Consider the following 12,083-nt stretch of genomic DNA (forward strand, 5'->3'; position numbering starts at 1 on the left):
AAAGAGATTCGAAATCTTTTGGAGATATGTAAAAAGAAAAAAATACAAGTAGAAAGCAGAAACTCTGTTAGTCCAAGCATCACCATCAGCACCCACACCATCACTGGTACTACGTACACCACTATTAGGTACACCGCTACTCCCCCTATCACCACCCATGAGTAGTATTCTCAAAAAGGGGAAAACTTTTATCCCCAAGATCAAAAAACCGGTCAAGAAGAAGCCCGCATCCAAACTATCTACAAATCAAGCATCCACTCAGGAAAATGCAACTCCAGCGCAAGCACGGACCGAGCACGTGGTGGGCCATAGACATGAAGAAGACGAACAAAGCCCACAGGATCAAGCTAGCAAGATCCAGCTTGCGACACCTCCGAGCACCCAAGTCGACCCTCATACCCCTAATCCACAGTTTCATTTTGGCAAGAGCATTTCCAATGTGTCTGCAAGCACAGCCACGAGACATGAAGAAGCGGTCGACCCTACGGATAAAGCCAAAGTCGTGGATTCTGCAGTTGCGGACACATCTGATGAAGAAGAAGGAGAAAAACAGGAAGAAGAAAGAGATGATGATAATGAAGGGAGACGAGGTGCGGACGCTAACAAAATAGGTCAAGCTGCCAGTCGTAGAGTCTCGGTGAGCCAAAGACGGCTATCGGGGATAAATCAAGTGGGGTACCGTAGTCGATCGGCATCGGTGTCGTTGAAGCCCAATGACGAGGCACTCCCATCCACCAAGATCATTGTGCCTCAAACAAAGAGAGCGAAACGGAGATTGCTGACATCGCGTCAATTACGAAGGCGGTCGTCCACGACTCGCCGCTCCTCAACCGCTCTGGCAGCAGCAGCACCAAGTGCAAAACCTTCAACGGCAAAGTCCTCCAAGGTGATAGCCCCAGCGGCGGCGGCAGTACCTGTACCAATCAATTCTGATCAGCAGGCTGAGCAGGAAATAAATGACCAAAGCTTGGAGCAAGGCTGGGACAGGGAAAAAGTGAGCGATACCTATGTTCTTGGGATTGATCCTGCAACGAACAAGGTTCGCAAGTTTAGGAGAAAAAACGCTCGCAAGGCAGTGTGTGTCAAGCATGCCGATGGTTTCATGAGGGCAGAAGACATCACTCTCGATGACATCATACCGGAGGAGCCTGATAATTTAATCACGACGGTCACGGATGTCAGCCAAATACCGCGCAATATCAAAGAGGAAGACTTGGATCTATATTCTGAACTCAATTACCAATACGAAGAAATGACTATGGCCGATTTATGCAAACCCACATTGAAAATAGGACAGGTGAGCTCGAATTTCCAACTAGTGCAGGAGGCAGAGCGAGAAATCAAGCAGAGAAAAATCCAGCGAAGGTTGGATAGGGAAAGGGCCAGACAAGAGCGAATCCCACTTGAGGAAGCCATCTTGAGAAACGAGGGTAAATCGGAAGACGAAATCAAAGCGGAACAGTTGGCAAATAACGGCAAGCTGAAGAGCACAGACATACTGCAGCTCGAGTACGATGACGAGCCAGCTGCGTCAAGTGCTTTGCAATTGACGTTGGTGGATGGCAAGATTGGTTATAGCGAGGAGTCGGCGGTGGTTGTCAAGCAGCGAGCGGACACTTCGAACCGGACCGTGGAGCAAGCCAACCCATTTGCAAATCCAGTCATGTCGTCAACCTACGGCAAGCAAACCAACAATGACAAGTGGACCGCGGTCGAGTTGCATGAGTTTTACAAGGCCCTCAGTATGTTTGGTACGGATTTCTCTTTGATATCGCAAATGTTCCCCCACAGGACGCGGAAACAGGTCAAGGCCAAATTTGCATTGGAAGAGCGGAAATACCCCGAGGTGATTGAACTAGCGTTGAGGCGTAAATTACCAGTTGATTTCGCCGAGTACTGCAAGAATGTGAACAACGAGTTTAAGACCATTGAGCAGTACAATGAGGATTTGAAGAGGGTAAGACTTGAACACGAGGAGAATATGAATGCCATTGCTATTGAACGCGAAAAAGCATTTAGAGAAGACGCGGAAGCTAGTAGAAAGAGGGAAATCGAAATTAGAACTGGTACTAAACCAATGACGAGGGCTGAAAAAATGAGAGAATTGCGCAAGAACGAAACTGTTTTGGGTTCAATTGACGATATTAAACGCCAAAGGGAAGATATAGGCGTTCCTGCAACATAAGGGGGAGGATAAAAATGTAGATGTAGATATCAATGAGTATATCTGAAAAGTGTCAACTATACCATACATGAGACCATACCAACTACCAGTTCTTTTGGTAATTGTTAGTGTTTTGGCCTGTTGAAAAAGGAGTCAATTATTTCTCAAAGGTGTCGTCACGTGAAATTTCATGAGCCTACATTATACAGTTTTTGTAGCCGTAGGAAAAAACGATAAGTCAACGTGGTTTAAAAATTCACAATCAACATCACTCAACGCCAGGACAAAAACCCAGAGTTCAAGTTGGTGGAGAGCATCTGCGATGATTTACATGTAATCAGAATAAATCTATATATACACCTACATATATGAATGTCCAGTGCTAAAGATTTTATACTTGAATTGCAGCCACTGATCGATGCGAGCAATTTCGACTCCATTGGCGCGTTAGACCAACTAACCTTCACGGTCAAACTGAAGCAGCCGCCAATCTTATACAGAGCCAAGCTCCCACTTTTATTGACCTTAATCACAGCCACAACCACGTACATCGCGTACACGAAACCCAACTTGCATGACCATCTTGTCCAATTCATGCTAAGTGCCATTTTGACCATGCTGACCTTGCTCGTGGGTCTTGCGCAGGAACCGCAGGATTCCTTGATGATCATGAAGGGGATGGGAGCTCAGCTCACGGTGCGCAAGATGTTTCCCTTCCAGAACTCGAGCAAGTTCATCCCGATCAACAACATGATTGATCTAGTTATACATGAGGGTTTCCATGGCTATGGCCAAATCATCTTTTACTTGTGCTTCTTGACTAAAGGGAAGGAAGTGAAAAAACTGGAGGACACGATACGTGTGGTGTTTGCTGAGTTTTTGCCGCGCAAGGAGATCTTGTTGAGTGTGTGGAAGGTGAGTCGGCTCATGCTCTTTGGCGAGAACCGGAGGTACTGGCGACGAGTACCAGGCCAGGGTCTTCGACAGGTGAACTGAAATGAATGAACTGAAGTTAAAATCTGCGTGGTAAAAGAAGACAAAAAAACTGATTTTGGATAGAATTGCATAGATTAATAGAATAGATAAAAAAAAAAAAAAACATTACTTTGACCGAGCTTGTGTTTGTAGCGGCAACAATGCTCCTCAAAGCATTGAGCGGAAGATATATTTGTCAGTCGTGAAAGGAGAAGGGGGAGGGGGGGATAAATCATTTTACCAGCGTGGATGTCGGCAAGGTTGGAGCTATCTTTGCGCAAAATTCGGATCAACAGGTTCTATAATAGAGATGAAATCAATCAAAAAGCCGAAAACTATGTATCACGTGCCTTCTCTTTTTTTCCTGGTCCGTCCGTATCACCAGCAAAGACAGTGCATAAGCGCATCCAGTTCATACTTTGCAAGACAAGCGACAGGGACGGTTCTACGACGAGTCAATGCTTCTTTTGTTTTCGATTATAAGAAACAATAATTGAAGAAAACAAACAAAAACCGAAAATGAAACACGCATGTGTTGGATTGTTGCTGGCTCAGACCAAAAAAAAAAAAAAAAAAAAAAAAGAAGCCTCTCGGGAGTCTTGTGGGTATTGAATCCAGGTTCTAGCTTATAATGCTCAAGGTTCGTGAATTCAACTCGCGATCCCACAGCACCCACGGTAAAGCATCTACCGTGGGTGCTCTGGCGAGTGTACTGGTGTACTTGGTGTGGAGGGTCAAAACGTGAATAGCAACTTTAGACATCCACATGAGACAGAATAGAACGCCCCTTAATCTCACTTTTTATTTTTTTACTTATTTATTTCAAGAGGTGTAATAGCAAACAAACTTATACCCTCACCTTGATAAACTCCACCGAGAGCAAACCTTCAAATTAGTAGCAAAGAAGCAAATTAACTTAATTGAGGTTAACTATGGCATTTCCCATACAAAAGAAAATGCTACATATGCTAATTTTCCATCATTTCGTCATGCATTGGGGAAAGGAAATTTAGGGAACTCCTTATATAAAAATAGGGCACCGTCCTCGAGTTTTTCTTTCTCAACAAACTTGCCTCCATCTTTTGCAAGTTAAACTCTGATCTATCCAATTGAGAGTCACTTCTTTTGTTTTAATTTAGTTTGAAAAAAAAAGTTTACAAATGTCAGCAGGAAAGTACCTCTTGGGAACTGCCGCCCTTGTTGGTGGTGTCTACTACTACGACCAATATGTCCAACCCATCTTGCCAAGAAGAGAGCACCAGGACTTGGCTCGTCAAACGACAAAGGTTGACCAGCAGGCAAAGGAGTTGAACAACAAGTTGACCAACAAGATTGAGCACGGTAAGCAACAGTTGGTTAGCAAGACTGAAGCTGTCAAGAAGGACGTCAAGGGATCGCAAACTTACAAGGGCTTCAAGAAGGACCAGGAAACCCACGAGAAGCTTGTCAAGGACGAAATTACCCCCAAGGACGAGCAATCGGTGTTTATTTTGGCTACGCAAAAGTACATTGATTTCATCAATTGCTTGGGTGAGGGTAAAGTCAAGGATGACGTAGAGAAGGAGGTCCACGAATGGAACGCTTGGGCCTCGAAGAAGGCCGACCAAGCCAAGGCTGACGCAGAGAAGGAGCACGACAAATGGGCCAAATGGGCTTCGAACAAGGCCAATGAAGTCAAATCCGATGTCAAGCAGCTGAAGAAGAGTGTTGAAAACTGGGTTTCCGAAACCGCCGATGGCGCTGAAAGGACCAAGGATGAATGGGTAAACTGGGGCTCAAACAAGGTAGACGATGCCAAGAAGGATGCAGAAGCAACCCAAAAGGAATGGTCGAGCTGGGGATCCAAGAAAGTTGACGAAGCAAAGCAGGGCGCTGAAGATATCAAGAAGGATGCCGTTGAGACCAAGAATGATTGGGCTAACTGGGGGTCTAAGAAGGCCGACGAAGCCAAGGCCGAAGCTGAAAAGCATAAGCAAATTTTGGCTGACAAGGCAGAACAGGCTAAAGCCGATGCTGAAAGACAAAAGAATTCATGGTTCAACTGGGGAAAGAAGCAGGCTGATGAAGCCGATAAGCAAGCTGATGAATTTTACAAATGGTCAGGAAAGAAGTGGGAGGAGGCTTCTGAAGATTTGAAAAAGCAATGGCAGCAAGCTAGCGATGACTTGTACAAGCAGTACAACAACGTCGGCCAATCAGTTGGCAATGCCAAGGACCAATTGAAGCAAAACTACAATGCCGAATACGAAAAGGCCTTGAATCAGTACAAAGAAGCCAAGAAACAATTTGACGACTTGTCCAACAAGTTGGTGAATGATCCAGAGAAGAACAAGAAGTTGACCAAAGCTAAGGACGACTTGAGCCGCTCTGTGGAACACATCAAGTCATACAGCGAAGACATTTACAATGACATTAAGAAATCCTTGGGTGATGTCTTCAAGTAATCTTGCATCAGTGGTGTATGTGTATGTCTGTGTGTGTGTTTTTTTCTTTCGTGAGATTACCCAGTAGTTACAGTCGATTCACATTATTAAATATGTAATTTAATTAGAAGAGTAAACCACGACTGATCTGGACTCGATTCGTGGAAGGAATATTTTGTAGAGAGTGAACAAAAAATAAAAAACGAATTCTGGCGAGAAGAGAGCAAAAGAGAGAGATGATGGTAGGGGCTATATTTTGCAACATCGTCAAATTTGCCAGAATTGACCAAACCATTTGAATCCACACCGATGACATGATCAAAAGAGTCCCGAAACTCTACTGCGAGCACCTCAACAAGCTCAAAATTGATCGGCGGCTCCCTACTGCCGAGCTTCTAGCAAAGTTGGGTATAGTCTCCTACCCACATTCGGGCCTAGTGAACTGGACGAAAACAGGTTTATTGACTCTCGACAAGATCAGCTCAATCATTAGGAAATCTCTTGATTCCAGAGGCTACGAAGAATTGCGCCTCTCCTTGCTTTCCCATAAAGACGCCTGGGTCACAACAGAGCGATGGTTCCATAAGGACTTTTTCAAGATCAAAGATGAGAATTTCTTGTTAGTTCCCACGGCAGAAGAACCCATTACTGAGCATATGAAACGAGCTCTAGAGAGCTATAAGCAACTTCCCTTGACATACTACCAAATCAACCAGAAGTTTAGAAAAGAAAAACGCGCGCGCGGAGGATTATTACGCGGTAAAGAGTTCTTAATGAAGGATGCGTATTCGTTTGATGTTGATGAAGCTAGCGCATTGAAAACGTACGAGGATATGACTGGAGCGTATCACGAGATTTTCCAGAATATCGGCGTGTCCTATGTGAGGGCGCAAGCTGATAGTGGCAGCATTGGTGGAGAGATGAGCCATGAATGGCACTTGAGCAATGAGACTGGAGAAGATACCATTTTCACCTGCGACTCCTGTGGCCACGTCTCCAACATTGAAAAGACACTTTCTCTTCCGACTGATGAACAATTGCAAAACTGGGGCAGTGGCGATGTTAGCGTGGCATATTTCACCAATAACAAGAGGGACACCTTGGTTTGCGCTTACTACCCTGCTGATCGAGTGCTCGAGCCCAAATTTCTCTTGCTGGAAATTCCCGACTTGGACATCACAGACGCAAGACCCGACAGCGAAAAAGTGCAGCAGTTTGAAACCATGTCAGAAGCGGACATGAACGCGTCTGTCGTTAGGGTCATGGACGCGAGGTTGAACTCGCGCTCCAACTTTCCTGATTTCCCAATCAAGTTTGCCAATAGATCAATGATTACTACCCTTACCGACGTGCCTATCGTCAGTGCAAACGAAGGCGAAGTCTGCGGAGAATGCGAAGATGGGACCTTGACAAAGCTGAAGGCGATTGAAATAGGCCATACGTTTTACCTCGACGATAAATACTCGAAACCGATGGAGTTGAAAATCGATGTGCCTACGGAAAAGGGCATTGACAAGAGATATGTCAAGATGGGCTGTTACGGAATCGGAGTGAGCAGGCTCGTGGGTGCCGTGGCAGAGATCAATAGAGACGATGGAGGTTTGAGATGGCCGCGAAGCATTGCGCCATGGGAAGTGACCGTGGTTTCTGATCACGACTCGAGCAAAATTGACGAGATGGTAGAGCAGTTGCTGCGGTTGGATTATCGGTGGGATGACAGAAACGAGCCCATCGGTAAAAAGATTCGAGAATCCAACATTATGGGGATTCCACTAGTGGTTGTTCTAGGCAAGAATTATCCAGTAGTTGAGATAGAGGTACGGGGCACGATGGACACCACGGCGCGGGAACAAATAAAGCAAGCATCCATTGACGCCGCTTTCCATTGGGAAATTGCTCCACAAGACCATAATCACCCAGCAAAGCATTTTGTAGATAAGGACCATCTTGTTCATGTTGTAAACAAGATCTTAGTTCACTTGTAAATATACACATATATATACTATAGTATAGAATCTTTTTCATTTCATCCACAATTTCTATATAACGTCACCAAATCACCTCATGTTTTCCACTCCTTCATTTTTCCTCCCTATTACACCTATGAAGTGAATTTTCCAGTAATCTTTGCAAAAACGTGCAAGATGATCACTGAAAAGATGAAACCAACAGCCAAGAACAACACAACCAAGGGGTCCACTCTCAAGCCTTGCGCTTCATCGGTAAACAACTTCATCATCGTCGACGAGCTTCCTCCTGCTCCGGCTGACCTTGTGCTCGTGGGAGTAGCACTCGTCGACTGAGCCTTTTTCTCAGCCGTGGTCTTTCTCTTGACGGCACTTCTCAATCCACCTGGGGCTTGGCTTGACGATGTAGACTAAACGGAAAAAAAAAATTCATCGTTAGTAACAAGAAAACATTTTCCCTCGAAAGGAACTTTAGACATACCATTGCTTGATATTTGTATATATATGTACTTCCTTGTGATTATTCGTATAGCAAAAGAAGAGAACAACAGCTGTTGTATCTATGGTTCTGTCTCAATTGGAAAATACCCAGAACGAAGGTTTGTGTGTGTGATTTGAAATTTTGCTGCCAAAAATGTTTATAGCGCTGTTCAAGCGTGCTGCTGTCCCTTTGTTGATATTGAAGAATCTCTCTCTCTCTCTCTGTGAGGTGTCACATTTTTCTCCCCAGTGTCGTGTCGCGAAAACAAAAACACGACAACACCGAAAATATCAAATTATGTGGCGGCAGTTGGTAGCGCGGTATTGACGAGGGGAGGAGAATTAACAAATAAATATTAATTCAAAAACCACCCGAACGAATAAAAACTGACACTGCAAGAAAACACACACACACACAACCAATACCAACCAACATAGACCTCCCCCCCTCCCGTTTGCAAGCAACTCATCCAGGAAAGGAAGAAAAAAAGAAAGTGGATTTCCCCCTAATTTGTACTAATCATCTCGAATTTTTTCACCTATAGAACGCAAAACACCTACCGGGGGACCCATTCCAGTTATACACAGCTTTCGACATTCATTTTTGTTTTTTTTTTGTTTTTTTTTTTTGTTTTTTTATATATTTTTCATTAGTTTAGGGGAGAGAGGGGAAAAATCATGGACTTTAGGAACTTGTCAACAACTCCAAACCAGATGGAATCTTTGATGCAACGCCGTCCTTCTTTATCTTCATTTTCATCGGCATCGGGGTATTCTTCGTCGTCGACTCCGTGTAATAATAGCAGTAACCAGCATCAAATGGCGGCTTCTTCTGCCACCGGTGGCGGCGGCGTTGGGGCTGGTGGTAGTAATGGCGGCGGCGTTGGGGCTGGCGGCATTGGCGTTGGCTTTAGCGGTGGCGGTGGTGTATCAAAGAATCTCAACCATACTTCAACCACGCCCCAATTGTCCACTCAGCGCTTAGCCAATTCCAAGAATTTGCAATTTTCGTGGTTGAACCAATCAAGCTCGGCTACGTCTGTGGGTCCATGGGTCGAGCAACAGCAACAGCAGACATTGGAAGCGTTGGACAAAAAGACACTAGAAGAATCAGCTACAAACCAAGTCAACAGTAATAACCCCGCCAACAACAACAATAACAGCAACAACAACAGCAATAGCAACAACAATCAAGATTCTTCTGTGGCTACCATGCAATCAGGTGAACAGCATAACGATAACGATAACGGTAATGAGATGAAGCAACAAAATAACGACACGAATAATAATGATAGTAATGAGTTAAATGCCAGTAATGTCAACACCCCCGTGGTTGGTAATAGGCCGATTGCCCACCGCAATATATCTCATGACGACGACGACGAAGACGACGATGAATTGATTCCAACAGCTATTGTGATTAAAAATATCCCCTTTGCCATTAAAAAAGAGCAATTGCTAGATGTCATGACAAAATTGAACTTGCCGTTACCCTATGCGTTCAACTATCATTTTGACAATGGTGTCTTTAGAGGATTAGCATTTGCCAATTTCACTTCGACCGACGAAACGTCCCTGGTTGTTAACCAGTTGAACGGGAGGGAGATTGGAGGAAGAAAATTGCGGGTCGAGTACAAGAAGATGTTGCCAGCACAGGAAAGAGAACGGATAGAACGGGAAAAGAGAGAAAAAAGGGGCCAGTTGGAAGAACAGCATAGAAACACTTCGAATGCCTCGTTAGCATCTTTGTTATCTCAAGCTTCGACTACCGCGGCAACCAAGAATTTGAGTGTCGCTGGAGGCGGGATTTCAAGCACCCAAGAGAGAATATTTATCAATTTACCATTTGGCAATTCGCAATTTGCCGTGCCTCCGATTGAAGTTGACTTTAACGATCATGAGGTTTTGGAATTGTACACCCAGTTGGTGTTATACCGTGATGATGTCACCAAGTCCATATTTGAGTTGGCCATCTCACCCGTAAACATCAGCGTCATGCAACGCAAGATCATTTCCTTCTTGTGCAACTATTTGAATCTATTGGAGTTGTTTGACAATGGATTGGTGATTGTGAGAAGAAAGCCCGGTTACATATCCATCGCCCACCTGTCGCAGCAAGTACCCGGTCAAGCACACCAGCTGCATGTGCCTCCGCATCACTCCAATTCCATGATGAATCTCAATCACATTTCAAACTCCCTCAACTCGGACTTGATGAGATCACAGTCGCAATCGGCATTGCCTTTACCGAGATTGAGGCAACAAACACCAACCCCAATGCAGCAGCCACAGCAGCAATTCTCACACCAGCAGCTTCTGCAACAGGCGCAGCAACTTCAACTTCAGCAACAACAAGCTCAACAAGCCCAGCATCAACAACAACAACAGAATTTGCAAAGCTTGTCGGTTTATCAACAACAACAACAACAACAACAACAACAACAGCAGCAGCAACATCAGCAACAACAACAGCAGCAGCAGCAGCAGCAGCAACAACAGCATCTTTTTCAACAAAGATTGTATTCACAGCATGGCTTTGGTCAGAACCCACAACAGCAGCAACCGCCGCAAGCAAGTTCGCTTAGCTCGTATCAACAGATGCACCAGCAGCCGGGCGTTGCTCCAAACTCAAGCTCTGCTGCTGCTTTGCTTAGATCTAGCAGCAACAGATCGTATGTTGACGTGAGATCGACTCCACCGTTGAACAGCTTTCCTCATCAGCAACTCCACCAGCATCAGCAACAACAGCCACCAAACTCATCCATTACAAGTTCCCCCACGCAACAAAACCAGCAACAGTTTTTTACCAACAGTGCTTCATCTCAACCACAGACTCCCTTGGGTGGAAACTCTCGTTTCCAACCGTTTGGTCATCACCACGTCACTTCGAGCTTTACAAATTTACCGCAAACTGCTACAAGTTCAGATGAATACAATAGCAATTCCGATATATCGTCGAAGTTGAACACATTAGGTCTCGGCGGAACTGGAAATGGAGGATTCGACGGCAGTAACGGAATCTGGGGAACGAAATAGATGTTAATGTTAACAAACCTAGAGAAAGAATTGGAATCGCAGCATGTGTGACTTCCAAAACTGCTAAAACTACCACCACCACCACCACCACCACCACTGACAAAGACGGAATGCCTTTAAATAAACATTTTTGAACGATCTTTATAGAATCTTAATTGAAAGACTTTTTTTTTCTTCTATAACCGTTTTGTCTACAGATTTAACCAGACCAAAGACAGAAGAAGAGTGCGGTATTTTTGTTGGTTAGAGTATTGTGGCTGGACCTTGGTAGTAGTAATAAAGGCGGAAATAAAACCGTACTCAGGCGGTCTATCTATCCATCTATCCATCTATCTTTCTCTCCGCTGGGAGTAGCAATACTCGCCACCTACCCCGTAGTTTCGGAGCTTATCATGGAGCTAATACTTCATCGACTTCTTCCATTACTACGCGAGCCTACTCCACAGCAGCGGTAGAATAGAATGCTGATAAAACCCTCCATCGCAGTGGATGGGTGAAATAAAAAAATTGGGGCGAGAGAGTTGTGGTGATTGATGATGGATGATTCAGAAGAGAAAAATGAGAATAAAGAAGGGCAAAAAGAAGAGAACCATCAACAAATTTTATTCATTCAACATTCCAACTCCCCCCCCCCCCCCCCCAGCATCTTTTGTATATATAACGAATTTTTATCTTTTTGACCTATTCGTTTGCCTACCGTGATTCATCAGCAGTTGACTTAAAAGCAGAACCATTTTGAACTTTCAATTAGCCTGTTTTTCCTCATTTATTTTACTTTTAAAATTTAGATACGGTCAATTTTACGCGTTGAATAGCAAGAGATCAACTTCGAGCAAAATCAACAGGTCAACAAAAGAATCATCGCGGTCATCGAAGTCATCAGAGTCGTCGAATCATCATCGAGATCATCTCCATCATCGTTAGAAATTGGATTATTCAACTGACATTTTCACGCACTCTTGCCTCTCTTTCCACCTAAAATCAACAAAGTCACATCTTCAGTTTTTCTATATCACTAACATTTTTTTTTGTTTTTTT

General features: G+C 44.3%; 6 protein-coding genes across 6 annotated transcripts; 5 read left to right on the plus strand and 1 right to left on the minus strand. All coding sequences in view use genetic code 12, as the record gives it.

Annotated features, from left to right (window-relative positions):
• Positions 1 to 157: 157 nt before the first annotated feature.
• Positions 158 to 2,185, plus strand: LODBEIA_P09070 (uncharacterized protein; the record flags this gene model as incomplete). Its single annotated transcript, XM_066976879.1, has 1 exon — positions 158 to 2,185. One exon carries the CDS (start codon positions 158 to 160, stop codon positions 2,183 to 2,185), a length of 2,028 nt encoding a protein of 675 aa, XP_066827845.1.
• A 351-nt stretch (positions 2,186 to 2,536) lies between these two features.
• On the plus strand, positions 2,537 to 3,160 carry LODBEIA_P09080 (uncharacterized protein; the record flags this gene model as incomplete). Its single annotated transcript, XM_066976880.1, has 1 exon — positions 2,537 to 3,160. The coding sequence occupies one exon, from the start codon at positions 2,537 to 2,539 to the stop codon at positions 3,158 to 3,160; it is 624 nt and encodes a 207-aa protein (XP_066827846.1).
• Positions 3,161 to 4,299: 1,139 nt separating this feature from the next.
• On the plus strand, positions 4,300 to 5,583 carry LODBEIA_P09090 (uncharacterized protein; the record flags this gene model as incomplete). The annotated part of the gene is made up of 1 exon (XM_066976881.1): positions 4,300 to 5,583. One exon carries the CDS (start codon positions 4,300 to 4,302, stop codon positions 5,581 to 5,583), a length of 1,284 nt encoding a protein of 427 aa, XP_066827847.1.
• A 293-nt stretch (positions 5,584 to 5,876) lies between these two features.
• On the plus strand, positions 5,877 to 7,547 carry LODBEIA_P09100 (uncharacterized protein; the record flags this gene model as incomplete). The annotated part of the gene is made up of 1 exon (XM_066976883.1): positions 5,877 to 7,547. One exon carries the CDS (start codon positions 5,877 to 5,879, stop codon positions 7,545 to 7,547), a length of 1,671 nt encoding a protein of 556 aa, XP_066827848.1.
• Positions 7,548 to 7,663: 116 nt separating this feature from the next.
• LODBEIA_P09110 (uncharacterized protein) lies at positions 7,664 to 8,013 on the minus strand (the record flags this gene model as incomplete). Its single annotated transcript, XM_066976884.1, has 2 exons — positions 7,664 to 7,939; positions 8,011 to 8,013. The coding sequence occupies 2 exons, from the start codon at positions 8,011 to 8,013 to the stop codon at positions 7,664 to 7,666; spliced, it is 279 nt and encodes a 92-aa protein (XP_066827849.1).
• An 815-nt stretch (positions 8,014 to 8,828) lies between these two features.
• Positions 8,829 to 11,045, plus strand: LODBEIA_P09120 (uncharacterized protein; the record flags this gene model as incomplete). The annotated part of the gene is made up of 1 exon (XM_066976885.1): positions 8,829 to 11,045. One exon carries the CDS (start codon positions 8,829 to 8,831, stop codon positions 11,043 to 11,045), a length of 2,217 nt encoding a protein of 738 aa, XP_066827850.1.
• Between the last annotated feature and the right edge of the window lie 1,038 nt (positions 11,046 to 12,083).

The sequence above is a fragment of the Lodderomyces beijingensis genome, assembly GCF_963989305.1.
Source record: "Lodderomyces beijingensis strain CBS 14171 genome assembly, chromosome: 1".
NCBI classification, from domain to species: Eukaryota; Fungi; Ascomycota; class Pichiomycetes; order Serinales; family Debaryomycetaceae; genus Lodderomyces; species Lodderomyces beijingensis.